Here is a 23,025-nt window from a genome sequence, read left to right as displayed (position 1 = left end):
TGTAATATCAGGGTCTTTAGGGTCCACACGACTGCTCTGCATGTCGTGCAAGACACTCAGCTACGTTAACCTAACCCTACTAACTGCATGTATGTGGATGGGGGGGGGGAGCTAGAGTACCCGAAGAAAGCATGCAGTCTACGCAGAAAGGCGCTTGGCACATGATGGATGGTGGAACTCAGGACCTTCTTGTTGTGAGGCAACAGTGCTAACCACCTCGCTAAATATAGATAATAACTCAGCATTTTTATTTACAAAGGAAATCCTACATAAAAAAGTAAAACCAAATATTCTTGTAGAACAAAAACTAAATTTAAGAAAGTTAGTCGATCTTGCAAAAAAAAAAAAAAAGCAAAGCGAAATAATACAAACAATCCTAACTACAGTAACTATGCTGTAGCACATTTCACATCCTGTTTGAATGTTATAAGGGGCGTTCTTTCAATCCAATCTGGCAACCCGAAGTAGTCTGGTCGAGGAAAATATTGCCCACAGCAAGACTACTTGGCATTAAAGACGGCTGGTGGTAGGAGCTGCGGACACTCGTTTCCAGAAGCTACTGTTCACTTGCTGCCGCCAACAAGTACGTATTCGTGATTTTTAGATCATATTTTTGTGCTATTAGACTGAAAAAACATGCTTTAACAGCAGCGGAGTATTTAACGCTAAAGTTAAGCAGCCGAGTGATGGCTAGACTTACAGCACAAACCCGACTAATAAAAGCCAAGCGGTCTGCTAGCTGCGCGCTAACGTTAGCCAAAGCGGCATCCAGAGGACCCTCCAGAGAGGGGTTGTTTGTCTGATGTGCTGTATTTAGCTATGCATACATTCTCCGTGTTTTTTTTGGGGAGCTAATTTAATGCGACAGAGATTTTTTTTGCGGTCAGCGAGGCAGAGCCTTGCAGAGATGCTATAAACGTTAGGTAATGTTAGCACGCTAACGGTAACGTAACCTCCGGACTTCAGCCAAATACGTGCAGTGAGCTGCTCTCTGATGAAAGACTGGACCGAGACCCCCATTGTGCAAGTTGCTTTCAGTCAAGAGTTTGCAAAAATGCGTAGATATTCATTAAAAGCGAACAAATAAAACAGTGACATTACATAACAGGCTGAATTGAGCGGATCGTTCCGCTACAATAAACGCGAAGTTCGGGGTTTTTTTTATGGCCGATCTTTGTCGTGAAGGTCCTTTCACAAAAGATTGGGATGTTTTTGGGGGTTGTGGGGAAGCCTTTCCGCTTCTGTAGCGATCCTTATTACTCAGGCTTTGAGCTGGAATATAATGCAAGATGCTAGTTAAGATGCAGCAACGGATGAGGGGGTATTTATCTCTCTCCCTGATTAGCCAGCTACACTTAACGTCTTATAATTAAAGGAGGTAGTCTAGGTTTTCTAGTCATGCCCGACAGGTTTAATTAACTGTGAACCTAGCGATCACTGGCTTCTCTGGCAGCAATTCAACAGAGATTAAATTACAGCAAAGAAGAAAAAATAAAAAATAAAAAAACAAAACTACCTGGTGATTGGATTGTGTGTGTGTTGTTTATCAGTGCTTTTCCTCTTAAATCTGCCACACACGCATGTACCTTCCTTGAAGCCCAAACTTTTTTACGTCATGAGTGCTGTGTTGGCATTTTCTTCTTAATGGCATCACTCAACAGGAGTGCACCTGGCATTCTTGAACGCTGGAGAACCATCCCTCTTGATAAACACAGTACATCTCGGTGCCTTTGCATGAGTGGCTTGTGCAGTGTCACTTGTTGATCGTGCGTGTATATGTGAGTTTGACGTCTGTAAAGGTGTGGTGGAACTGGGACTATGGCATGCCAAGTCCTAATCAAGAGGGTGTTGGCTTCTACAGCCTTTTAAGTTTCCGTTTCTGGTGAACCAGGATCAGAAAGGGAAACCTATAAGCTACAAATAGCTGGTCCATAAAACTGGATCCAGACTACTGGAGGTCTGACTGAAGCAATTTTAAGGCTAGAGTGGGCATAATTAAATAAAGTTCACATAAAGCAGCAGTGAGACGGGCAAGAGAATGTGTCTGCTATATTGATTACTAAGCATGATGACTGTAAAATTTCCAAGAGTGTAATAGGGATTTGCAGATGCTTTTTTTTTTTTCCCACAATGAAGAAATTGCAAAATTGTACTTTCGGTAGTTTTGTCTAAATTAAGAACCCATGTCATTATACCAAAACCAAACCTTATGTAATTTCTGACATCACTGACTCTTATTCTTCCTGTTTAATTTCCAGTAAAGAAAATAAGTTGTAAAAGTGTCCAAAGGTATTTTAAAAAAGAAAAGGAGAAAAAAGTCATTTTAGACTTCAGACCCAGTGTAGCCGTCATAGAGACTGCCAGAAAACTTAGAATATTCAAAGTAGTTTTAAATCACACACACAATTTTTTTTTTTTAAATACACTTTCAGATATTTGCACACAGTTGTCACCAGCCCAATCAAACGCTGCACACTGCAACACCATTGCCAGCACAGCATTATCACCCACCACTCCTGTAGACAACCGAGAAAAAGGAAATACCCCTAAAAATGTGTTAATCTGAAACCCTGCTAAACTTTTCTTCCCAACTATATGCAGCTTTTCTGCCAAGGACAATATGAACTGCAGATTTTTATTTATTTATTTATTTATTTTTCTTGAGGACTCTCCGCCAGACAGACAATTTATTGAAATCTGTTTTTCATTCATATTTCATAGCCAGAGGAAATGGATTTAGTTTGCATTCTTTTTTTTTTTTTTTCTTTTTTTTTCTCAAATCATCGAAAAGGGAATGGTGGTATCTGCATTTTTACTTGGTACAGCATGACCACAGTTGGGGTTTCCTTTTATTTTTTTTAATGTATTTTATTATTCCTACATTTAGATACTGACACGAAACCACTTCTTTATCACTAGTTCTGAGTTGTTCTTTTTCTTTCATTCCACAGATTTAGTGAGGGTAGAGAAAAGGGGAAAACTTAAATCTTTGACTGAATGGTGACGGTCTGGATCTGAACCTTGTTCTTCCAACCCTTCTGCCAGCTCTGAGCTTCATTGAGCTCTTCCCTACCGAAAGCAACTCCAACTGAAAGTTTTGTCACATTTGGACCTGTTAGCTCTGCATCAGCTTGAATATATTTGAAGGAGTATACACTGTAGAAAATAAACAGCAGAGATTTTCTTGGATACTTCTGTGTGACAACATGGCAAAGAAAAACAGCCAAAAAGGTAAGGGTTAAGACAAAATATGTAATGTAATCTATTGTAAAGTACTTGGAAAGTTCTTGATTTAATCACATATCTTTATAGTTTTCTTCCAAGGAACCAGACTTTGTTATTTATTTTAAAGTGGTTTTCAGGAATAGCTCTCCAGGTTTTCTGAAGGTCTTTCAAACTTTTTCTTTGGACAATGACTGCTTTTTCACCCGTTTTCAGTTAAGTCTTTCTACCTGACAATTTTCAGAGGAATGATGTGTTTGTTTTTCAAGCCACTTAACACTGTCATATGAATCAAGCATTAAAAGGTGCTTATCTGAAAGGAGGAACCAGTGTTGTGTCCACATATACCAGAAAAGGTTTGCAAAGAACCAATTTTATATTGCATCTTTAGGAACTTTTTTTTACTAGCAGCCTGTTGCAAAAGCACATCATTTGTTCCCATTGTTTAGTTCAGTCCTTGAAAAATGCCAAGGATAACACATTTAAGATGTTTTTTTCACCACCGAGGTGATTTTGTGCTATTAGCTTAAACCTTGGCATATCTCAGGAGTGTTCTTCTTTTAAAATATTTTTTTTTTTTTTTTGAAAATGAGGAAACTTGAGAAGCAGATGTCAAAAGAACTGGGAGGCATTAAAAAAAATCTATCTACAGCAGATGAACAGTGTCAACGACAGAAATGGTCTCAGTAAAAGGGTGGCTGTTAAGAAGCCATTCTTAAGGAAGGAAAATGGCAGAGAAACAGCTGATGTATAGCAAATTACACGTCTTATAGACTGATGAATTCAAATTTGAAAGTTTTGGTTCAAATAATCATCATTAGCCATCTGTAAAACACAATTGAGGTTCTGTAACGTTTTGGGGCTACATTTCAGCCAGTGGTGTTGGGGACCTTTTCAAAATTGGACTTACGAATGCAGAAAAGTACAATCAGTTTTTGAAACGTCATACGATGCCGTCTGGAAAGCATCTGATTGGTAGTAGCTTCATTCTTCAGCAACACAATGATCAAAGATGTTGTTAATGCTGTAAAAAGGATACCTGGATACAAAAACAACCCCAGACCTCAACATTATTGAAGCAGTGTGGAATCTATTTGATAGAGAATTGATCACAACATCCAGACAAGAGCTTTGTCTTTCATGAAGCCTGGAGAACTATTCCTGAAGATGACTTAAAAAAACAAAAACAAACCTTCTCTAAAAGAGTTCAGACTGTGTTACACAATAAAGGTGGTCATGCTAGTGCTGACTTTCTCTCAATACGATATAGCCTTTATACTGCATTTCCATGTACCCGTTTCAACGAATTGCTATGTCCATTTCCCTAGCAAAAGGGACACGAAGGATGGTGCAATACTTTTGCACAATACTGTATCTCTATATGGTGCACAAGAATTGAGTTACAGATGGGTCACAGCAATAAATTATTCAACAAATAAATGTATGCATGATTGTTTTCAGCTAGAGTCTAATGGAGTTGTCCTGAAAGTACGTGCAGATGGCTGTACTTTTACAGCGAATTGGAGCTGTGGATATTTACAGTGACATTAACCTACTTCCATGCATGAGAAAAACAACTTTTACAAGGGCTCAGCAGTTTCCTCCCTCTTGTGTCTTTCAATGGCTAGAGATTAACTGTGGACTTCACTCTGACTCTTCGCATTCAGCTGAAGGCCTTTTGTTTATCATTTTAAAGATTAGTGTCATCTGACCTTACAGGAAGAGATCTCATTTTACCTTGACTCAGCTGCTTGTCTCAGTGAGCCAGATTTATTCTCCTGCTAGAAGAAACTCTGAAGTTTTTCCTTCTTGAAAGAATGTCTTTTTGGATGCTATCATTGGTTATTAGTCATTAAAATGAGATCCGTGTTCCAGACAGTTCAGGCACAGATGTGATGAAGTCTTCTTTTTTCTTTTTTTTTAAGCGCTTCCTTTGTGCTTGTATCTGAAGTAGTTGTGCTTAAATAACACATCGTTCCACCTCCACAGTCCTGTGAGGCTGGCATCTTCAGTTTTCATATTTGTTTATTTGCATACAGGAAGCAAAATCTATTTTCTCAATTTCATATGTAAATATTTTGTTTTTTATCATGTAGATTAACATGTTACGTCACATGTCTGTTTCACAATAATAATTCTGCTGCTGTAACCTGATTAGTATATTTATAAAGGTGGCCAGCAACTTTGTTTTTTTTTTGTTTTTTTTGTTTTTTTTCCAGGAAATCTCTAAAGATGTCTGCTGGTGGTTTTGTTTTGCAAATGATGCTCTACAGAGGTTTGCAAGTACAATTGAAGGGTTAAATGGACAATGCAGTTGAGTTTCTACTATATTTTTCCAGATACATCCGGAGTGGTGTTTGATACCCGTTCAAAAATGGTCATGTCCCAGGGTGGAACGGCTGAGAGGATGAAGGAGAAGGTAAGAAATTTACACACTCCTCAGGAGTAGTGCTGCAATTTTCTTTTTTTTTTTTCCTTTTTGTTTCTTTTTTTTTTTTTCCTTTTTGTTTCTTTTTTTTTTTTTTTTTTTTTTTTGGAGGCCTTAATCTGAAACATCAAATTGCAAAATATTTGTTCTCATTTGTGGATATGGCTGTAGATGGAATTAAGATTAGAATGAAATTATAGAAGAATCACAAAATACATTCAAGAGATTACACGAGGTTTTAAATTGCTGAAATTGCGTCTTTTTTTTCTTTCTTCAGCAAAAATCGGCACAATAATTGAACACAGTTATGAGCTTTATATTAATTTAAAGATAATGTACACTGCATAAAAGCTCAACTGAAACAAAATGCAAATACCTGAGTAAACAGATATCTGTAGACCTGCATGTGAGTCAGTGCTATGAGCTTGACGTCACTGTCTTGCAGTAGATCAAAAATAGCATGTCAGCATTGATAAATAGAACTGATAACATTGGAGGCATGATTTTGATGGATTGTACTATCTCAAACTAGTTCTCTATTCCCATCTCTAACCATTGGATTCTTATCTGCTGCCAAAGTTGGACGCTTCTAAAGCTTGACATTCAGTTTCATTTACTGTGAGATGTGTACAGCAGGTTCCTGGAAAGTAGCTTTTTGGCGACAGTAAACATGAGAGGGCAAATTGTCAGAGCATGATTTATGTTGAAGTAGAGCAAAAATCAGATTCACCAGCTTAACAGATATCTTATCTTGAAAAATGAGAGCTATATAGGTATGTATCACTTAATCCCATGCCAGGAAGCATCTTTAAAGCTGTTAAACTATAATTTAACAGTTCTGGGGAGTTTTATATAGGATCCCAAAAATTATTTTACATTTTTGTTAAATTAAATGGTGAAAAGCAAAAATATTTCATTAAAGCGTCCGATAGATACACTCACTGGCCACTTGGTAGTCCCTACTTTAATTCTTTGTGGTATTGGTTCAGCAAGGTGCTGGAAACATTCCTTACAGGTTTTGGTCCATATCAGCATGATGGCATCAGACAGATTCTGGTGTTTGTTTAGATTTAGATCCATGATTGCGTTATGCTGACTGTGGAGGCTTTTTGAGTGCAGTGAACTAATTGTCACGTTGAAGAAACCAGTTTCAGATGATTTCAGGAACCATTCACCACACTTCTCCTAAGTCACCTTTCTTCCTCATTCTGATGCTCAGCTTAAACTTCAACAGGTTGTCTTGACCTTGTCTACATGCATCATATGCTTGTCTGATTATATAGTTGCATTAACAGTCGAATTTTCGAACCAGTCGAACAGTTGTATTGACTAAAGTTGCCATGGAGTGTCATTCTTTCACTGACCAAAATGAAAGCTTTGTATATTTCTACATTAATAGTGTATTATTAAGAGTATGCATTCATGTCCTACAGCCACTTCTTACTTAAAGTGTATTTTCAGTAAATGTTTGAGGGCCCTTATGCTTGTCAGTGCTAATGTTCACTATGCTTCACAGATCAGTGCTGTCAGGGCGGTTGTCCCCAACAAAAGCAACAATGAGATTGTGCTGGTGTTACAGCATTTTGAGAACTGCGTCGATAAGGCCGTGCAGGCTTTTTTAGAAGGTATGAGGACACCAAATCTCTGAAAGTTACTGTGATGTTGTGTGACTGGATATTTCTGTAAAAGTGAATTTGTAATTTGGTATTTAATGGAGCTTACTTCACTCACTCCACAAGTAGAGTTGTGTTTACATACACAGGTCGTGGGCATGAATTTCACTGTAATTCTGTGCCTTTAATGATTTCTTTGAACTGTCCTGTAATTACAGTGTACATGTTAACATGTACACTGAACTTTTTTTTTTTGTCTTTAACCTTAAATTGTTTTCACCATCATGCCTGCCATGCTTTGCATTCTGTAGTTGCGTATCATTTGCATGCCTTTGGTTTGGCAGGTTTAATTATAGCAAAGGAGCGTTGTGTCTCTACGTCAGACTACTCTTTTGTTTCCTTAGTTAGCCGTGTCTAAACAACGCCTCGAGGCATTCATATGTTCAGATGGTATTACAAGATTTTCAATCTGCCATGTGTCAGCGTGTACCTTCGTCATCATTGTTTGGTTTACACCGCAGGCAGTGCAGCTGAGATCCTGAAGGAGTGGAATGTCACTGGAAAAAAGAAGGTGAGAACCACAAAGCCTACGTCTTAAACATCTCTTTGTTGAGTTGGCATATTTATGTCACTGTTTCTTAGTAAAAGATTTAGTTTCAAATCATTGATGACATTTTAATCTGCTCTCATTGGTTCTAAAATGCATGGATTTGTTTAGTAAATTCTTCTGCCAAAAGCTTAATTTTCATTTAAATCAAAGCTTTCTCTTTTCTGCATGCACTGAATTAGTTGATATCACTGCACTGATACTAAAAAGATGATTAAAAAAAAAAAAAAGAAGGCTAACACTGATATCCTACTGTTCAGCCCAAGAAGAAAAAGAAGCCCAAACCTCAGCCAGAAGCCCCAGCAGAACCTGCTCCACCTGAGGCCACATCGCCCGAAGAGGGCAAGGACGAGCTGAATGGCTTTCATGCCAACGGCTCAGTAATGGACGGAGAGTCTCTTGATTCGCTGAGTGAACACTTGGACTCTGCCTCCCTGGATGCAGCCGAGCTGGACTCTGAACCTGCTACATCCGAAACCACCGGTAAATGCAACTGTTCGGCTAAAATGTGATGGATGGATAGAGTAATTTATGGCCATGCAAATTGCTGCTCTTACAACCTGAACCTTATTTGACCCTTTAAAGTAAATCTGTTCCTGGACAAATATTTTTGTTATATGACTTAACTGCAGGAAGGTTACCTTAAGTGAGCCAAGGACACAGTGTGAAAGTCTCATTAGATTTTTATCAATGAAACTTAGATTAGAGCAGAGCCTGTTGCTACATGCTGGTAAAGAGTTATTTATTACTTAACTTGAAGAAATTAATTTGGTGTTATCTATTCAAAATCAAAGTTCAGTGGGGAAGTGTGTACTTGTAATCTTAGTGGTTTAAAAATGTCCTCCTGAAATGTGTGACTAGGCAGTTTTTTTGTGGGGGGAGTTAACTTTTAAAGTGAACCACATGGTCTGCTGACTTAGCCTGAGTGGGCAACTTGCTATTTTATTTTATTTATGATTTAGCCACAAGCTCTTCAGGCCCATTTGACTGTTTCCGTGTGCTGGTCGTTGGTACAAATGCAAATAAATCTTAAAGAGAGAATTCTTAATCAAATTATATCCAGAGGTCTTTCAGTGTGCTTTGGTGAATGCCATCCCTCATTTCCCTTCATAAGAGTTGCATGCAACCAAAGCATGCTCAAATGCTGTCAGAAACCAGTGCAGCAAGTGCTACAAGCGTACTACAAATAGAAAATACCAAGAACCTTGTCCCTAATAGATTCTGCTTCTTCACATGAGGGTAGTTTTATAATTATTTACTTTGTGTCCTGACAAGTACTTTGTTTTCTCACAGGTGCAGAAGCAGAAAGTCAAGGTAGTGCTCCAAGTCCCACCTCTCAGCCAGGAGGAAGAAATCACCAGGCTCCCAGAGGCAATAAGTCACGACAAAGGCCAAACTCAAATTCACATCATCCCCCTGCCTCATTAGCATCTAACACAGATGAGCAAGGATCATCAGGAGTAAAGAAGATGGGTTAGACATGGCTCTTATTTCCAGAAGCCCATTTTATTCTATCCATATTGTTTCTTTGTGCCTCACAACCAAGGGCAAAGGTAACATGAAAACAAATGTGTCATAGCCCCAAAACTCTTGCTTAACTTTTCCTTATTCTCTCCTTCTCAGCTTCCAACATTGATCGCTCTGTGAAGGACCTGCAGAGATGTACTGCATCACTGACTCGCTACAGGATGGTGGTCAAGGAGGAGATGGACTCCTCAGTAAAGAGGATGAAGCAGACATTTGCTGAACTACAGAGCTGGTATGGGAATTCATTTTAAATCTGCCTGTTGTCATACAGTTGATGTTGAAGTAAAATTGTTTTTTCATTTAACAATCAAAAAGTATATTGATATTATATTGACAATATTCTGTGCTGTTAATAGTATATTTATAAACACTACTTCCAAATAACATAAAATCATAAAGCTAGTCTGCAGGTCTCTACAGATGTCTCAGGTAGTTTGATCTAAAATTAATGTCTGAAGTTGTAAAAACACTGCTTTTAATTTTGTGTGAACTTCTTTAAACTTTGTCTTGCTAAACAGGACCCACAGTGGGGTTTTTTGTTGGGTTTTTTTTTTTTTAAAGTAAGTGAGTAGAAACAAATCAGGAAATAATTGTCACTCCTGTGACAGTGTCAACAAGCCTCTATATTCGTAAGACAACCCTGAAATAATTTAGAATCTTTGAGTCTAAATAGACCTTGACGAGAGATGCATTAAGAAGAAAATTGTTTCAGAAAAGCAAAGAAGAATGTAAAAATAGATCTTTGTTCCAATTTGATTTCTCAGATTTGTGTTGCATGTTCACTAAAGCAGTTCAGACATTATTGCATTTTTATAGGTGCTGCTCAGTTACCTTTGTCCTTCTTGGTGGTGCAACTTTGCATAATAGTAAAAGAGGTCCATGTGTTGAACCTTGGATTGCTTTCATAGAGCCTCTGGTGTGTGCAGAAAAAAAGACTGATTTAGAACACTTTATTAAAGATAATAACAAACTAAATATTTTACATATTATTTCATTGTAGTAATTTGTCTTTAATCCCTGGATTTACACTTGCAGTTGAATTTTTTTTTTTTTCACATTAGGCATACAGTTCATGTTAACTGGATTTACAAACCAGTTTAATTGTCCAGTTTTAGTGGTTTGTCTACTTTAGGGTGTTCTTTAAATGGCTTACAAACTTCATAGGTACTGCTGGTCTGAGCAAGAAGAAAAATCCATGCCCGTTAAGCCCCTAATAATTCATCTGGATAAGATGACTGTCGTGATCATTCTCATGAGACTTTAGTAAATGCTGAAGTAGCTGGCAGTAGATTATGAGCTCACTAATAACTAATTGGTTGAAGATTATCTGGGTTTAGTCCAAGCTGGCAATTACAGAGTATCGTCTACAAAACCTCAGGTTATTAGGTCTAACTCGGCAAAGCAAAAAGATTAACTGAAACATTTGCACGTTGATAAAGTGTATTCCTTATAAATTCTCATAGAGCGCAGCCATTGTTCATCTTTCAAAAGCTGAAACCTGATGCTGTGGTTGACTGTGAGGATATCCATTCAGCTCCACTCTTGGCTCCAGACCACTGCTGCCACTGACTTATAAAACTTTTAACAGTTATTCACTTTTACAAAGATAAAAGACAGATCGGTTTGTTATTGTTCAACACCTACAACTCTTAAGAGGCTCTTACTTCAATTCCGTGCCTAAGACTTCCACTTCTGTGAAACACTCATGAAAAAAATTTTTGTTTTATTGTCAGTAAACTAGAAGATTGTATTGAGGCAGCCGGTACAAAAGCAGGTAGTTGGTTATTGTCGAAAATGGATGATAAGCACCGCTGTGTCGTATTTCAGCTTTTTAGAAAGAAAAGCTACATTGTGGCTTTCTTTTATTTGTAATCTGTGAACAACCATCAGCTGAGAAACAAAACTGAAGCGGTATAATTAGATTTACAAGTGTGGACAAGAATTTTAATTTCTATATTTGCTTTGTGCGTTTTATTATGAGTAATGATGATACCATCTATCATCATTACTCAGACACTCAAAGTTTGCCATGGGTGTAGTCTAATTCTCGTTAGTATCTCACAGCAACCTTTGAGGCATACAAGATGGCCATCTACGTAACGGCTGACTCTGTAATGCTACAGAGAACGGAGCAAGATGTCCTGAGTGTAAAGCTCAAACTCCAGTAAATGTGTTATCCCATCAAGACTGAAGCGTTTATGCCAGCAGTTGTGTTCTCAGGTTCGGGTTATTTGTTGTCTAGCAAGATTACTCAGTCATGAACAGATTTACATGGATATTTTCTCAGAGGTGGAGCTTTGTCCAGTTTAGAAGTAATCAACTTTTGGAGTCTGGATCCAGGAATTTTGGAAACTATTCTTCACCATGAGAGGAGTCAAAATTGTGCATTTCCTTTGGTGTCTCTATAAATGTATGCTGAATTAAAGTGATAAAAATAATCATTATTGATGTTCTTAAAATATTAAACTAATCAATATTCCAATATCCTTCTGGCTTAATTTGTGCATGGTGTGGAGGAATTTTCAGCCTTGGCAGAAGTCTGCTGTCCCCAGTGGTCTTATTGTTTAACCATATTGGTATTTTGCTGCAATATTAGTGCAAAGTCGGCATGCACAATCTTGTTTTAGAGAAGATTCTAGAAAGTTTACCCTCTTTTCTTTATTTTTCTAGTTTAATGGACAGAGAGGTGACTCTGCTGGCAGAAATGGACAAAGTGAAAGCTGATGCCAGTAAGTATTGTATTTTCCAGTATGCTTGTCACATACCACCCTGCAGCTGCTTGTGTTCTTCTCATGATATGATCACCTGACTCAAAGGCCCCAAGACTCTGACCTAAATCACTTCTGGAGGTTGTAAAAGAAATCTTATGGAACAGCAAGTCCCAGTTTCTTCTAAACTGCAGTGTTGCCTTAAGGTCCTGATACACCTAGAGCGTGCGTACGTGCGTGCGTGTGTACGTACAATGTAGGCCTCATATTTGTACAACTAGGCCATTCTCTCTTATTCTGTCCTCTCAGTGTAGAGTGTTGTGTGTTCCAGGCCTGGAAAAAGTGAATAGTGTCAGGTGTCAAGGGAGACTCAATGCTGTCTTTGTGCAAGGCGTGTGGTGAATTGAGAGAAAAGCAAAGAAACTCTAGTCCTCATCCGATGTTACAAAAGCCAGGTTTTCTCAAAAGTTACTTTACTCTAAGAATCTCTTCCTTCAGGAGAAAGTGATACAACTGATAATATATATGTATATTTATTTTAGATTATATGTTTCAAATAGAGAAAAAAATAAGTATTTGTTAAACCTCTTTCCTGGCTGTGGGACTGTATCAGTAGTGCTAAGGACCAGTGGGTACTTCAGATGTCCTCTTTAAGATTAGTCTGAGTGGGACATGTCATGTGCTTGTTGAAAACACAGGTGTATGATTGTTGCTTTTACAGCCGTGATTGGACACTAAGGAAGGAGAGGAAAAGACTTGTATCAATTGACTAAGTAGCGAGAGCAAGCTAGAAAGGATTGGGAAAGGTTAAAGTGATTAAGGATAGAGATTGAAATGTGCTAACAAGTGAGCAGACTATGTTGAGAAGATGGAAGGACTTTGAAGACCTTCTGAATGAAGAAAATGATGGAGGAAAGTTGGGTAAGGGAGTTCAGATGAGAATGAAGTGAGGACAGCCAAGAAGATGATGATGAGTGGAAAGAAAGCTGGATCAGGCAATATACCTGTGGAGGCATGGAGATATTTAGGAGAAAGGGGCTATGGAGTTAGTAGATGATGATGATGATGATATTAGTAGTAGTAGTATTAAGTAGGTTAACAGAATCTTGGAGAGTGAGAGCATGCCTGAGGAATGGAACTGTACTGGTACTGATTTTCAAGAACAAGGGTGATGTGCAGAACAGTAATAACTACAGAGGGATAAAACTGGTGAGCCATACCACAGAGATGTGGGAAGGAATTTTTGAAGCTAGATTAAGTAGGCTAGTGACAATTAACAAGGAGCAGTATGGCTTCATCCTGAGAAAGGCCAGTGCAGATGCAATGTTTGCACTGTCTTTTTGGATCTAAAGAAAGCTGGTGAGGTGGAGGTGGAAGAGAGCCTGGAGAGGTGTGGGTATGTGTTTTCAGCCCATGCTTTGGAGAAAAGAGAAATGAAAGTTATTAGATGTAGTTAAGATACAATGAGCAGAGGTGGACAAGTTTAAGTACCTGTACTAGTCATTCAAAGCAATGAACAGGGTGGACTGGATGGAGTAGGTGGAGAAGAATGTCAGAGGTGATTTGTGACAGAAGTATAGCAGAAAGTGAAGGAGAATGTTAACAAGATGGTAGTGAACACCTGCTGATAGCACTAACCAGTGGCAGCGTGTAAGATTTTCACTGATGGTGACCACCAGGTTGGGCAGATTGAGCAGTTTAGAGAGAAAATTTAAAAAAGCAAGGCTAAGATAGTTTAAGCATGTTCAGAGGAGGGATAATAGATATATTGGGGGGGAAAGGATGTTCAATATGGAGCTGCCAAACAATAGAAAAAGAGACTGTACTGAGAAATTTTGTGTTTGGTGAAGATATGAAGAGATGACATGTCTTCAGAGGTATGTTATTTTTCTCACAGAAGAGAATGCTGGGGGTGGGATGTGCGCAGATGGTCCGTTGTGGTGACCGATAAAGGGAACAGTTGATCAAATAAGAAGCTGTATTAGTGCAGAAGCTCAGAGATTTAGACCAGCGTTTATGTAGAGTGAGTGGAGATGCGAGTGGTGACGCCTATTGTTAAAGACAGTATTGCAGGTGAATACTGCCATACCTCAGCACCAGTATGAATGGAGTCAGGGTTGTGGTGAGGTCACAGTTGGCAGCCATCATAATGGGCCCTCAACTGAAATCTTTGTCATTTTCTTTGAACTGGGGACCAATTGCATATTTCTGCAGGGCAACCCATTATTCTAGTTTGAGCTTCATATTTTGTTCTTTGATTCTAGTAGAGCAGCTTTGGATGAGTCATTGTTCATTATCATCCCTTTTGTCTTATACTGGGCCCTGGTGCTGTCTCTCAGGTTATCATTACCTGAAACAACCTGTTTTAGTTCCCATCCCTTCCTCTTTAAGATGCTGTTCTTTTGATTGGCTGCATTTCACAAACTGACGGAGTGATGAGTATTTAGATGAAACTGAAAGATTACGAGACCTCTTTATTTTAAACTTAAGCAAAAGAAGAGGGTCGATTTTGAATGTATTTTTACTTTTTGAAGAAAGGAAATTCTGTCTTGTCTTTGCTTCCTAACACACAGGACAGTTTGTCTTTAAGAGAAGGCACAGTTTTTAAAGTAGTGGGTGGCCTCAGACTTATTCTGTCTGCCAAATTTCCAAATTGGCTGCTGGACGTGTCTCACAGTGAGCGCTAATGCAGCCAACTTTGGACTGACTAACTGAAATGTTCCTCCTAATTTAAAGTTTAGAGTTTAACAGCTCAGAATCACTTTAGGTGCAGCTCTGTTTTTAAACTTTTGCTTAAATGTGTGGAAGACATAATACAGGCAGACATTTGACTGCATAATAAAAACCCTCCTTAAATTCTTTCACATCTGTTCATATTTTTGCTGCTACGTTTCAGTGATGATCTTGGACGCCCGGCAGAAGAGAGCCGAGGAGCTCCGGCGGCTGACAGATAAGTCGGCATCCATGTCAGAGGAGCAGCTGACTGAACTGCGTGCAGACATCAAGGTACCTGCACAGCACAGCTGCTCCACTTTGATGCTGTCTTTCAGCATCAAAGTGGTGTTTTATTTCATAACCGACTGAATGGGAAATTGGTGTTTATTTTTAATTAATCTACAACTCAAGGCAGATTCTCCTACTTATGCTTACAAAAGTAGAGATGAAAACAACAAATTTTGAGACACAACGTGGGTGGGTTTTTTCCCTGACTTTTATTTATTTATGTTTTTATTTGCAGCACTTTGTGAGCGAGCGTAAATACGATGAGGACCTTGGAAAAGCTCTAAGATTTACATTTGATCTTGAACCGCTGAAGACGAGCATTGCAGGGTTTGGATCAGGTACAGTATCAAAGTCATCTCATTTATTTCTCTTACTGACCTGTGTTCAGCTATGCCTCACGCTCGACTGGGACACACCTTTCCTTAAATCACAAAATACAAGACCAGCAGGCTAGAAATGACTAAAGCAGTAATTATTATGATATGGCAAGCATGCAGTACTGAATGAGCAGAGCGCTATTTTTATGGTTGGAAACTATAGTGGAGCAATAAGGAAGCTTTGATAATATTGTTAGCAGCTCTGTTTATTAATTAACCTCTGAAGAGGAGGATGTCAAGTTGGCTGTTATGAGGGAGAAAGAGGTTTGTGCGTGTTCTTTTTTTCTTTCTTGGTCTCTGCATACTCGGACCGGTCTGCAGAAGCTGCTGTCCCATCATGTCAGACATTTGGTTTATTTGTATTTTGACCGTGACTGTGCTAATCAGAGCACTCTTTAAGCAGTCTTATCTGACTCTAAAATCTTAACCCAAAAATTGTGATTTCATGCTATTTAAGGTTCTGAGAATGCCTCTAATGTAGATCTGTCTAAAACAAGTTTTTAACACTTTATTTTATGCAATTAGCACACTTTTTTTCTGCTTGGTGAGAAAGGTTGCTTGGTTTACCATTTTTGACCATAGCCTATATTTAACAGAGGGACGTAGACACCATGACTTCACGTACAGGTTTTGGATTTCACCTTTTGAAGACTCAACTTGGTGTTTTTGCTACTGCCGTGTTTTGTGCTGTCAGAATTTGCCATATTTAGACCATTGGTACAGTGTTAAGTTGTCACCTTAGAGCCCAGTCACACAGGCCTGTGCAAGACCAGATGGTGACCACCTGACAACCTCTGGTAACTAGGAAACGTATTGCCTAACTTGCTGGCAAGTGGTTGCTGTTGGTGGGTGAAATTAGTCAGAAAGAGGTGCTGCACTGAAACCACCTCGTGACCACTTTGGTTGCTAGCAGTTTGTTGCAGTTTCACTGTGCAAATTGCAGTTTTTTGTAATTTGTATAACGTCTGTAAAATGCTCTACAACTACTCACCAAGTGGTAGTGAAACTTTAAGAAGTGCAACAGCTGAATGTTCTCCCCAGAGAAAAGCAAAGGTTTCTCCTTATGAAACGTCTAGTTTGGAGATAAGGCAAAACTTTTACTTTGAAGGTGAATGCTGCTGTTTCTTTAATCACATTGCACTTTTTCCAAGTTTTACTACAGCTCAGTGAAAAGTTTACAGCGTTTGCAGACAAGCTGGAAATCCATCATGGCAATCTACTAGCAACCGAAATCATAGTAACCAGATTTCTGGTGAAGCCTCCTCTTTGCAACTGTTTTCACCAATTGGTAACCACTCTCTAATTTGTTAAGAATGCACTTTTCTTTCCCTAGTAAGCAGTGGTCACTTGGGGTCACTGACCATTCATGCCTCTGTGACTGATGACTAAGGCTTGTAAAAGCTTTGTTAACAAGTTGTATTCATAAACTGTACAAGTGCAATGCACTGGGACAGATCATTCATGATGTTCGATGTTCATTAGTGTTACAGAAATATAAATACTAGAATTTCACTCACCAAAATTAAGGCATAAACTTGTGGGAGGGTTTTTTTTTTTTTTTTTTTTAAAAACCTCACAGCAAGCCATATTAATAATTAGATAAGGCATTAAAGTACTCCAAAAAACAAACACAGTGGAGTGGTCCAGTTCAGTGACTGTCACTGGCATAGGTGAGGCCTATTAGCTGCAATTTCCTGTTTTAAGACACACCTGTAAATGTAAGTCTCAACAGTTAGAAAAAAATGAGTCACTTTAAATATCTTTTCAAAAGGAAAACTATTAATAGATCCCAAATAGTTTCTATAACAGGGTGTAAATGTGTTTTTTGATGCTGCCATTGACTTAGTTTTAAGTAACCATTAGAGGAAATGTAGATTTTGGCACTTCTGCATTTGCTTCATCTTTGAGCCCCAGAGGTTTCCGCTGAGTGTTGACTCACTATGTCGATTTTCTCACAGTTTACCACCCACGTACAGGCTACTCAAACCGATCCCGCTGTAGCTCCACATCATCTTCTGTCGCCAGCCCCACCCTGCCGGAGACGCCTGCTCCTACCCAGATCCAGAGCAACCACCCAAGTGAAACCCGTCCTCCACCAGCCAAACAGGTCAGCTGGAAAGCTGTAGTTTGTCAGACATTAGACCAAATGCTGGTTTACTTCACTGACAAACTTTAAACTCTCCCCCTCAGATTTTCCAAGGAAACAGGCGTACCTTCCACGGACAAGGTTATCACACAGGTGGTCAGCGGTATAACGGTGGTTCCTACAATGCTGGTCGTGCAAACCACCGCCATCAGAATGATGGTGCCTCCTCTGGGCCTACATCACAGCACTCTAACAACTCAAGAGGTCCCTCGCATTCCTCCACATCCTCTCACAACCAAGACCGACCCTCTCACAATGGGCTTCCCCAAAGGGTTCCACGAACACATGGTCCTTGACATTTAAAAAAAAAAAAAAAAAAATCACAAGCTCAATCAAACCCATCAACTAACCCTTGAACTCCTCCTTCTCTCCACATACCCTTCCCCAACCCTTCACCTCCTCCCCACCTACTAACTCCTTTTAATGAAGAATAGAATACAAGTTTACATATTTCTGTTAGTTGAGCTGTAGTGCCGCCTCGCCACATCAATCAATTCATCCTTCAAACTTGAAAAGCGCTCACTGTTCTATAATCGCTCTTCCTCTTTCTTTTCTCGCTCCTGATGACGGTTAACAGTTTCTATCTTTAGGCCCCTTTTGAGAGATCTTACTGTCATGCTATTGTCAGTCTCTGATATTAGTTTTAGCAGTTAAAGCAGACTGCCAGAGACTGACATGATTACCTGCAACAATTTGTGCACTATTGAAGTTGAACTCTTAGTACTTTTTCTATTTTTACTGTGGCTTTGTCAGCTCTCTGATTCGAACCTCAGATCTTATTATTCTGCTTGTCTCCCAGAACCATTTCAATGCCTTCACCACGGAAAGCGTTGTGAAAGTGTAAAAGCAGTTCTAGCATTAGCTGGGACTTCTGAAGAGTAGACATGCAATCAACACTACAAACTGTCATTAATCATTGCAAGGTAAAGAAAAAAGAGACATATCAAACTGTAATCCAGAGCTTTTTGTACGGCTGCTACAAACTGTAGGGAACTTGTTAACGCTAGGACTTGGCTGTATTAAGAGTAACACTGTGGACACAGATGGTTACCCTTTTGAAAGGAGTAGTTTAACATTTGTCAGTGCGCTTTCCCTCACTCTTTGCTCTGAGTTGCATAAGTAGATTAACACACGTGTACACTAAATATGAATCTGGCAGCTGATTAGATTAGCTTGGTGTGAAGGCTGCAGAAGGAGAGTAACTGCGTTGGCTGTCTTAATGTGGCAAACTGCACCTCTAAATTCACTAATTCACACAATCTTTTCTGGGGTTTTGCACAAAACTGGGATTTTTCTGGGGGGTTAAGTTTGAGGCTAGCTGTTACTCATTTCTGGCTTTAATGCTGAACTGATTGGCTGCTGCTTGTAGTTCCTTATTTAATGTAAGCACAAGTGTGTTATCTACCTCCTCATCTGACTGCATGGAGGTGATAAGTGCCTATCCCAGTGTCAAATGTCAAACTACTCCTTTTTAATATTGCCTAAGGCAGTGATGTATCGCCCTCCCACTGGCCGCCGGAGTTATCATGTGTGCTGTTTTTTGTTTTTTCTTAGCTAGCTGTCCATTGTTTTATAACAAAGAGGGCTCATTACCTTTTGTAGAATAATGTTAAATATGTAAAAACTCTCAACAAAGGCAAAGTCCTTTGTGGTGCACATGCTTTTTCATAGTTCTGAACATTTATTCACAGGCCGTTTGTTCTTTGTGTTTTTCTTGTTATATGCACACGAATGGCATATTAATGTCGTGCTTGCCTTTAGTCACAGACTTCACATTTGCCTTTCTAGAAACATGGATGTCTGCATCATGATGGCTTTGTAAACAGACGGTACTCATAGAGCAGATATGTGATTTATGAATATGTGCAAAAACAAAGTGTAGGATCTATTCTTCCCCTTCTCCTGCCTGACTGATATAGATATCAGCCATTCACTGATTTATGGATATTGGCATGTATGCTGTGTGATACAGAAACTCTTTTTTTTTTTTTTTAAACAACATAATGCAGAAAAAAGATGCTTGGGGTACTAGAATTAAAAGTTTGTCCAGCAGTGTGACTCCATTGTTTACAAAACTCTCAGCAGTGCCTGCTGCACCACTGAGAAGATGGAGGTGTGGAGTCGAGAAGTGTCTCCACATTAAGTTACGACCTAGTTTGTGAAATACATTACTGGAAACTTAATAATGACCCCTGTATTTTCAATTTCAGTAGATCCCATATTTTGTGTGTGTGTGTGGGGGGGGGGGGGGGGGTATTGGCTGATATGTCGATATCTAGCGTCAGTTGGCTCTTCTTTTTATGTCCACTCTGTGCATCTATGGAAGTAAAATTGAGTAAACTGATGAATGCATTAGAGGGTTGTATTGATTTCTTAGATCTTTTTTTTTTTTTTTTCCCCTGCCAAGTAGCTGCTGCTGTTGGGGCTCAATCTCATCGTAGTGTCCAGTTTGTGAACAAAAGGCTGGCGAGTACCTCGTCGCTCATCCTTCGACACTACCCGTTTCGAAGTCGTTCTCTCACAGTGGGCTCTTAGTTTGGGACATGGACCCCCTGGTGATTCCTCCTCTTATAATCCTGTAGTTAATGTACATATGAAAGGCTGTAGTGGAAAATCGGTTGTTACATTATTGCTGCATCTTCTTCATAACATATTGTCTTCCTTTGAGCAGATTTTTTATTTTATTTTTTTTTTAAAGGGGGGTTTTTGGTTCTTAAAAGTTTCTGGGCATATGGAGCTTTTTTTTTTTCTGCCCCATTGAGATTAACACTCTTTACGTAGTTAAATTAGTGAGTATTTGTGTAGAAAAGAATGCAAACTGGTTTCTGAACTTTGGTAAATGTTTTCTAGCTTGTCTTGAAAGGATGATTTAGCGTTATGGGAAATGAGCTTTTAGCTTGTTACAGTAAGACAAAACTATCTGGAACAATGAGTTAGCTTGGTCTGGCATCAAGCCAGGAATTGGGTAGATTCCTTTCACATTAAACGGGCCCAGATTGTGGGGGTTTTTTTTGTTGTTGTTTTGTTTTCCCTCCTAACATTTTTTTTCTTTTAAGACAGCTGCTTCAGAAAGAGAAAAAACTAGCAGTTTTTGCTTTTCATGCCAGGTGCTTCTTTTTTTTCTTTTTTTTTACTTTTATTACAGCATTAAGGTTGCTTCTGTGTCTTTTCAATGATATTTCCATTCTTGCTCCTTGGGACCACTGGGTGGAAAAATAAACAACCACTGCAACTGTGGCCCTGTGCAGCAGCAGTAGTTGCAATGAGTGTTTCCAGTTTTCTGGTCTCAGGAGGGCAGTAATGAACCACCCGTCTGTTTAAAAGCAGCTCTCAGGTGTTGTGGTTTGTTTTTGGGGTTTTTTTGTGTTTTTTTTCTTTTGTTGTGGTTTGGGTTTTATTGTTTTGGGGGGGGGGTTTGTTTTATTTTTACTTGTATCCATCCTAGACTACAGTAAAAAACTTTTCATTTCCAATGTAACTAAATTGTCTGCTAAGCACCTCAATAACAGAAGTCACAGCTGCATAGAGCTGCAATAACAGAGTCACTGGATGCATCTGTCACACTGCTTGTGAGCTATCCTATTGCAGCTGTGTAAAGTAACAAACTAGAATCGTTAAATGCAGTAAAGTTATGAATCTAAAGTTATTGTTTTTTACAAATGTTGTAAATCTTTAATTCGGGAACAAATTCACCCCTTTTGAATATGGTTCTCTGGCATGCAGCCTGACCCTGCAAAATAGTCACATGTAAATTTAAAAAAAAAAAAAATCTTCAAAACATTTAATGTGATTTATGGGCGTCGGATGTGCTGATTAGGTGCATTGTGTTACAGCTGGATAAAGCCAGACTGGCCTATGCTAAGCAAAGCTAACCTTGTTCAGATAGGCAATTGCTCTTCTCATCCAAACTTGCTGGACACTCCATAAGACGGCGAGCGCATTTCCCAAAATGTTTCCTTTTAAGTGCATGCACAGCTGGTAGGGGGGTTATATCATCACAAAGATCTGTATAGACTGAAGTTGTACCAAAATCTGAGCCAGCTCATCATCGACGGGCTGCGGTATGAAGTGATTTAAAGCTGCAGGACAAATGCTAAACAATTCATTAATTATCTCATCTGCAAAGTTGTTTGCCTTCCTTCAACCACCCTTTGTTTTACATTCCTAACTGTAGGGATATTAAGTTATCGCCAAAGAAACTATTGTCCTGTGCAACTTTTCTGCCTGTTTTTTTTTTCCTTCTTTTCCTCTGCCTGTAAAGAATTCCCACTGGGATAAATCAAACAATTCACATTCTTTTTTTTTTTTTTTCAATCCTTTATTTGTTTCCTTACTGTATATACATATATGTAGGTATATAATTTGTGCTCACATAGGGCATTTTGTATGTGATATTCATATTAGGCCTAATGGAGGTTAAAACATAAAGTTCATTAATTTCTTCCAGTAAACCCTTTGTCCATCTTCTCAAAAACCTTTCTGAGACAACTGTAAACTCAAGTGCCTTTTTCTCTTTTCCCACTGATTTATCAAAGTCCCCTCCACCAGAGTATGGACCAAAGACATCAACCGTCCCCAACTACCCAGCCCTCTTTCTCCCTCTCTCACTGAATGGCACACTTTCCATTTACTACAAATAAACAGTTTGCAATACTGAGTGTGTATGCTTTGTTTTTTTTTTTTGTTTTGTTTTTTTTAATTTATAGAGTTGCATTATAGAGTTTTCCATTACTCTGTCTAACCAGACCAGGACCTTGTGGCTTAGATTTCATGACTTCATAAGAAAAAGAAAAAACCATACCCAAGGATATCATGGTGTACATCTAACACCCTTCACATGCTACAAGCTGTTAATCCCTTAAATATGTACCATTAAATCTACAAGAGTGACAAAAGTTGAATAATGTTCCCTACTCCTTTGTTGGTAAATATGGACAGAACGGATGGCAAACAGATAAATGACATCTCCATGCAGTACCAGAAACATCAGGTAGAGGGAACCGTTACATTCAGAATAAATAGACATGATTTGGGAAGGTTTGAGAGTCATTGTGTGATAACTGAGAGCCGTGAACCGAGTATCCTGAGCTGATATCTGAAGGGCACTTATGCCGAATTAGTGAGAGGGTAACTTAAAGAGAGTTTTAAAAAGCTGCACGTCTTCTGGCTTCCTTCAATGTTATTCACTTTCTCCTCTTGCCTTAGCAGTGCAGGTTTTTCTCCTTCAATTTTATCAACACTTTGTCTGCAGTAAAGGTATTTCCTTATCTACAAAAATTGGGGTTAAAGGTATGAAGATTGTGTTGCGAGACCACATGGCTGGTTCCAAATTATTCAGATTTCCTGTGTGATATACTAAAGATTATTTTTTTTAAACAAGTCAAAGGTTTCCAC

General features: G+C 38.8%; 1 protein-coding gene across 2 annotated transcripts; it reads left to right on the top strand.

Annotated features, from left to right (window-relative positions):
- Nucleotides 1-473: 473 nt before the first annotated feature.
- spats2 (spermatogenesis associated serine rich 2) lies at nt 474-22,284 on the top strand. Of its 2 annotated transcripts, XM_082519678.1 has the most exons (13): nt 474-583; nt 2,952-3,231; nt 5,562-5,641; nt 7,167-7,275; nt 7,785-7,834; nt 8,131-8,353; nt 9,164-9,343; nt 9,494-9,629; nt 12,068-12,126; nt 15,002-15,111; nt 15,344-15,446; nt 17,444-17,592; nt 17,676-22,284. In XM_082519678.1, exons 2-13 carry the CDS (start codon nt 3,207-3,209, stop codon nt 17,925-17,927), a joined length of 1,476 nt encoding a protein of 491 aa, XP_082375804.1. In that variant the 5' UTR covers nt 474-583; nt 2,952-3,206; the 3' UTR covers nt 17,928-22,284. The 2 variants fall into 2 exon arrangements, with proteins under 2 accessions (XP_082375804.1, XP_082375805.1); XM_082519679.1 differs by lacking the exon at nt 2,952-3,231 and having other exon boundaries at nt 478-583.
- The last annotated feature ends 741 nt before the right edge of the window (nt 22,285-23,025 follow it).

The sequence above is a fragment of the Aulonocara stuartgranti genome, assembly GCF_965226115.1.
Source record: "Aulonocara stuartgranti genome assembly, chromosome: 20".
Classification (NCBI taxonomy): Eukaryota; Metazoa; Chordata; class Actinopteri; order Cichliformes; family Cichlidae; genus Aulonocara; species Aulonocara stuartgranti.
This window is presented reverse-complemented; position numbering and strand designations above follow the sequence as displayed.

What these genes read in the sequence shown, in the direction of transcription:
- spats2 (XM_082519678.1), top strand. Translation starts at nt 3,207, where the DNA reads ATGGCAAAGAAAAACAGCCAAAAAG. An exon ending in AAAGAAAAACAGCCAAAAAG is followed by an intron (nt 3,232 to 5,561) that starts GTAAGGGTTAAG and finishes ATATTTTTCCAG; the next exon opens with ATACATCCGGAGTGGTGTTT. An exon ending in CATTGCAGGGTTTGGATCAG is followed by an intron (nt 15,447 to 17,443) that starts GTACAGTATCAA and finishes ATTTTCTCACAG; the next exon opens with TTTACCACCCACGTACAGGC.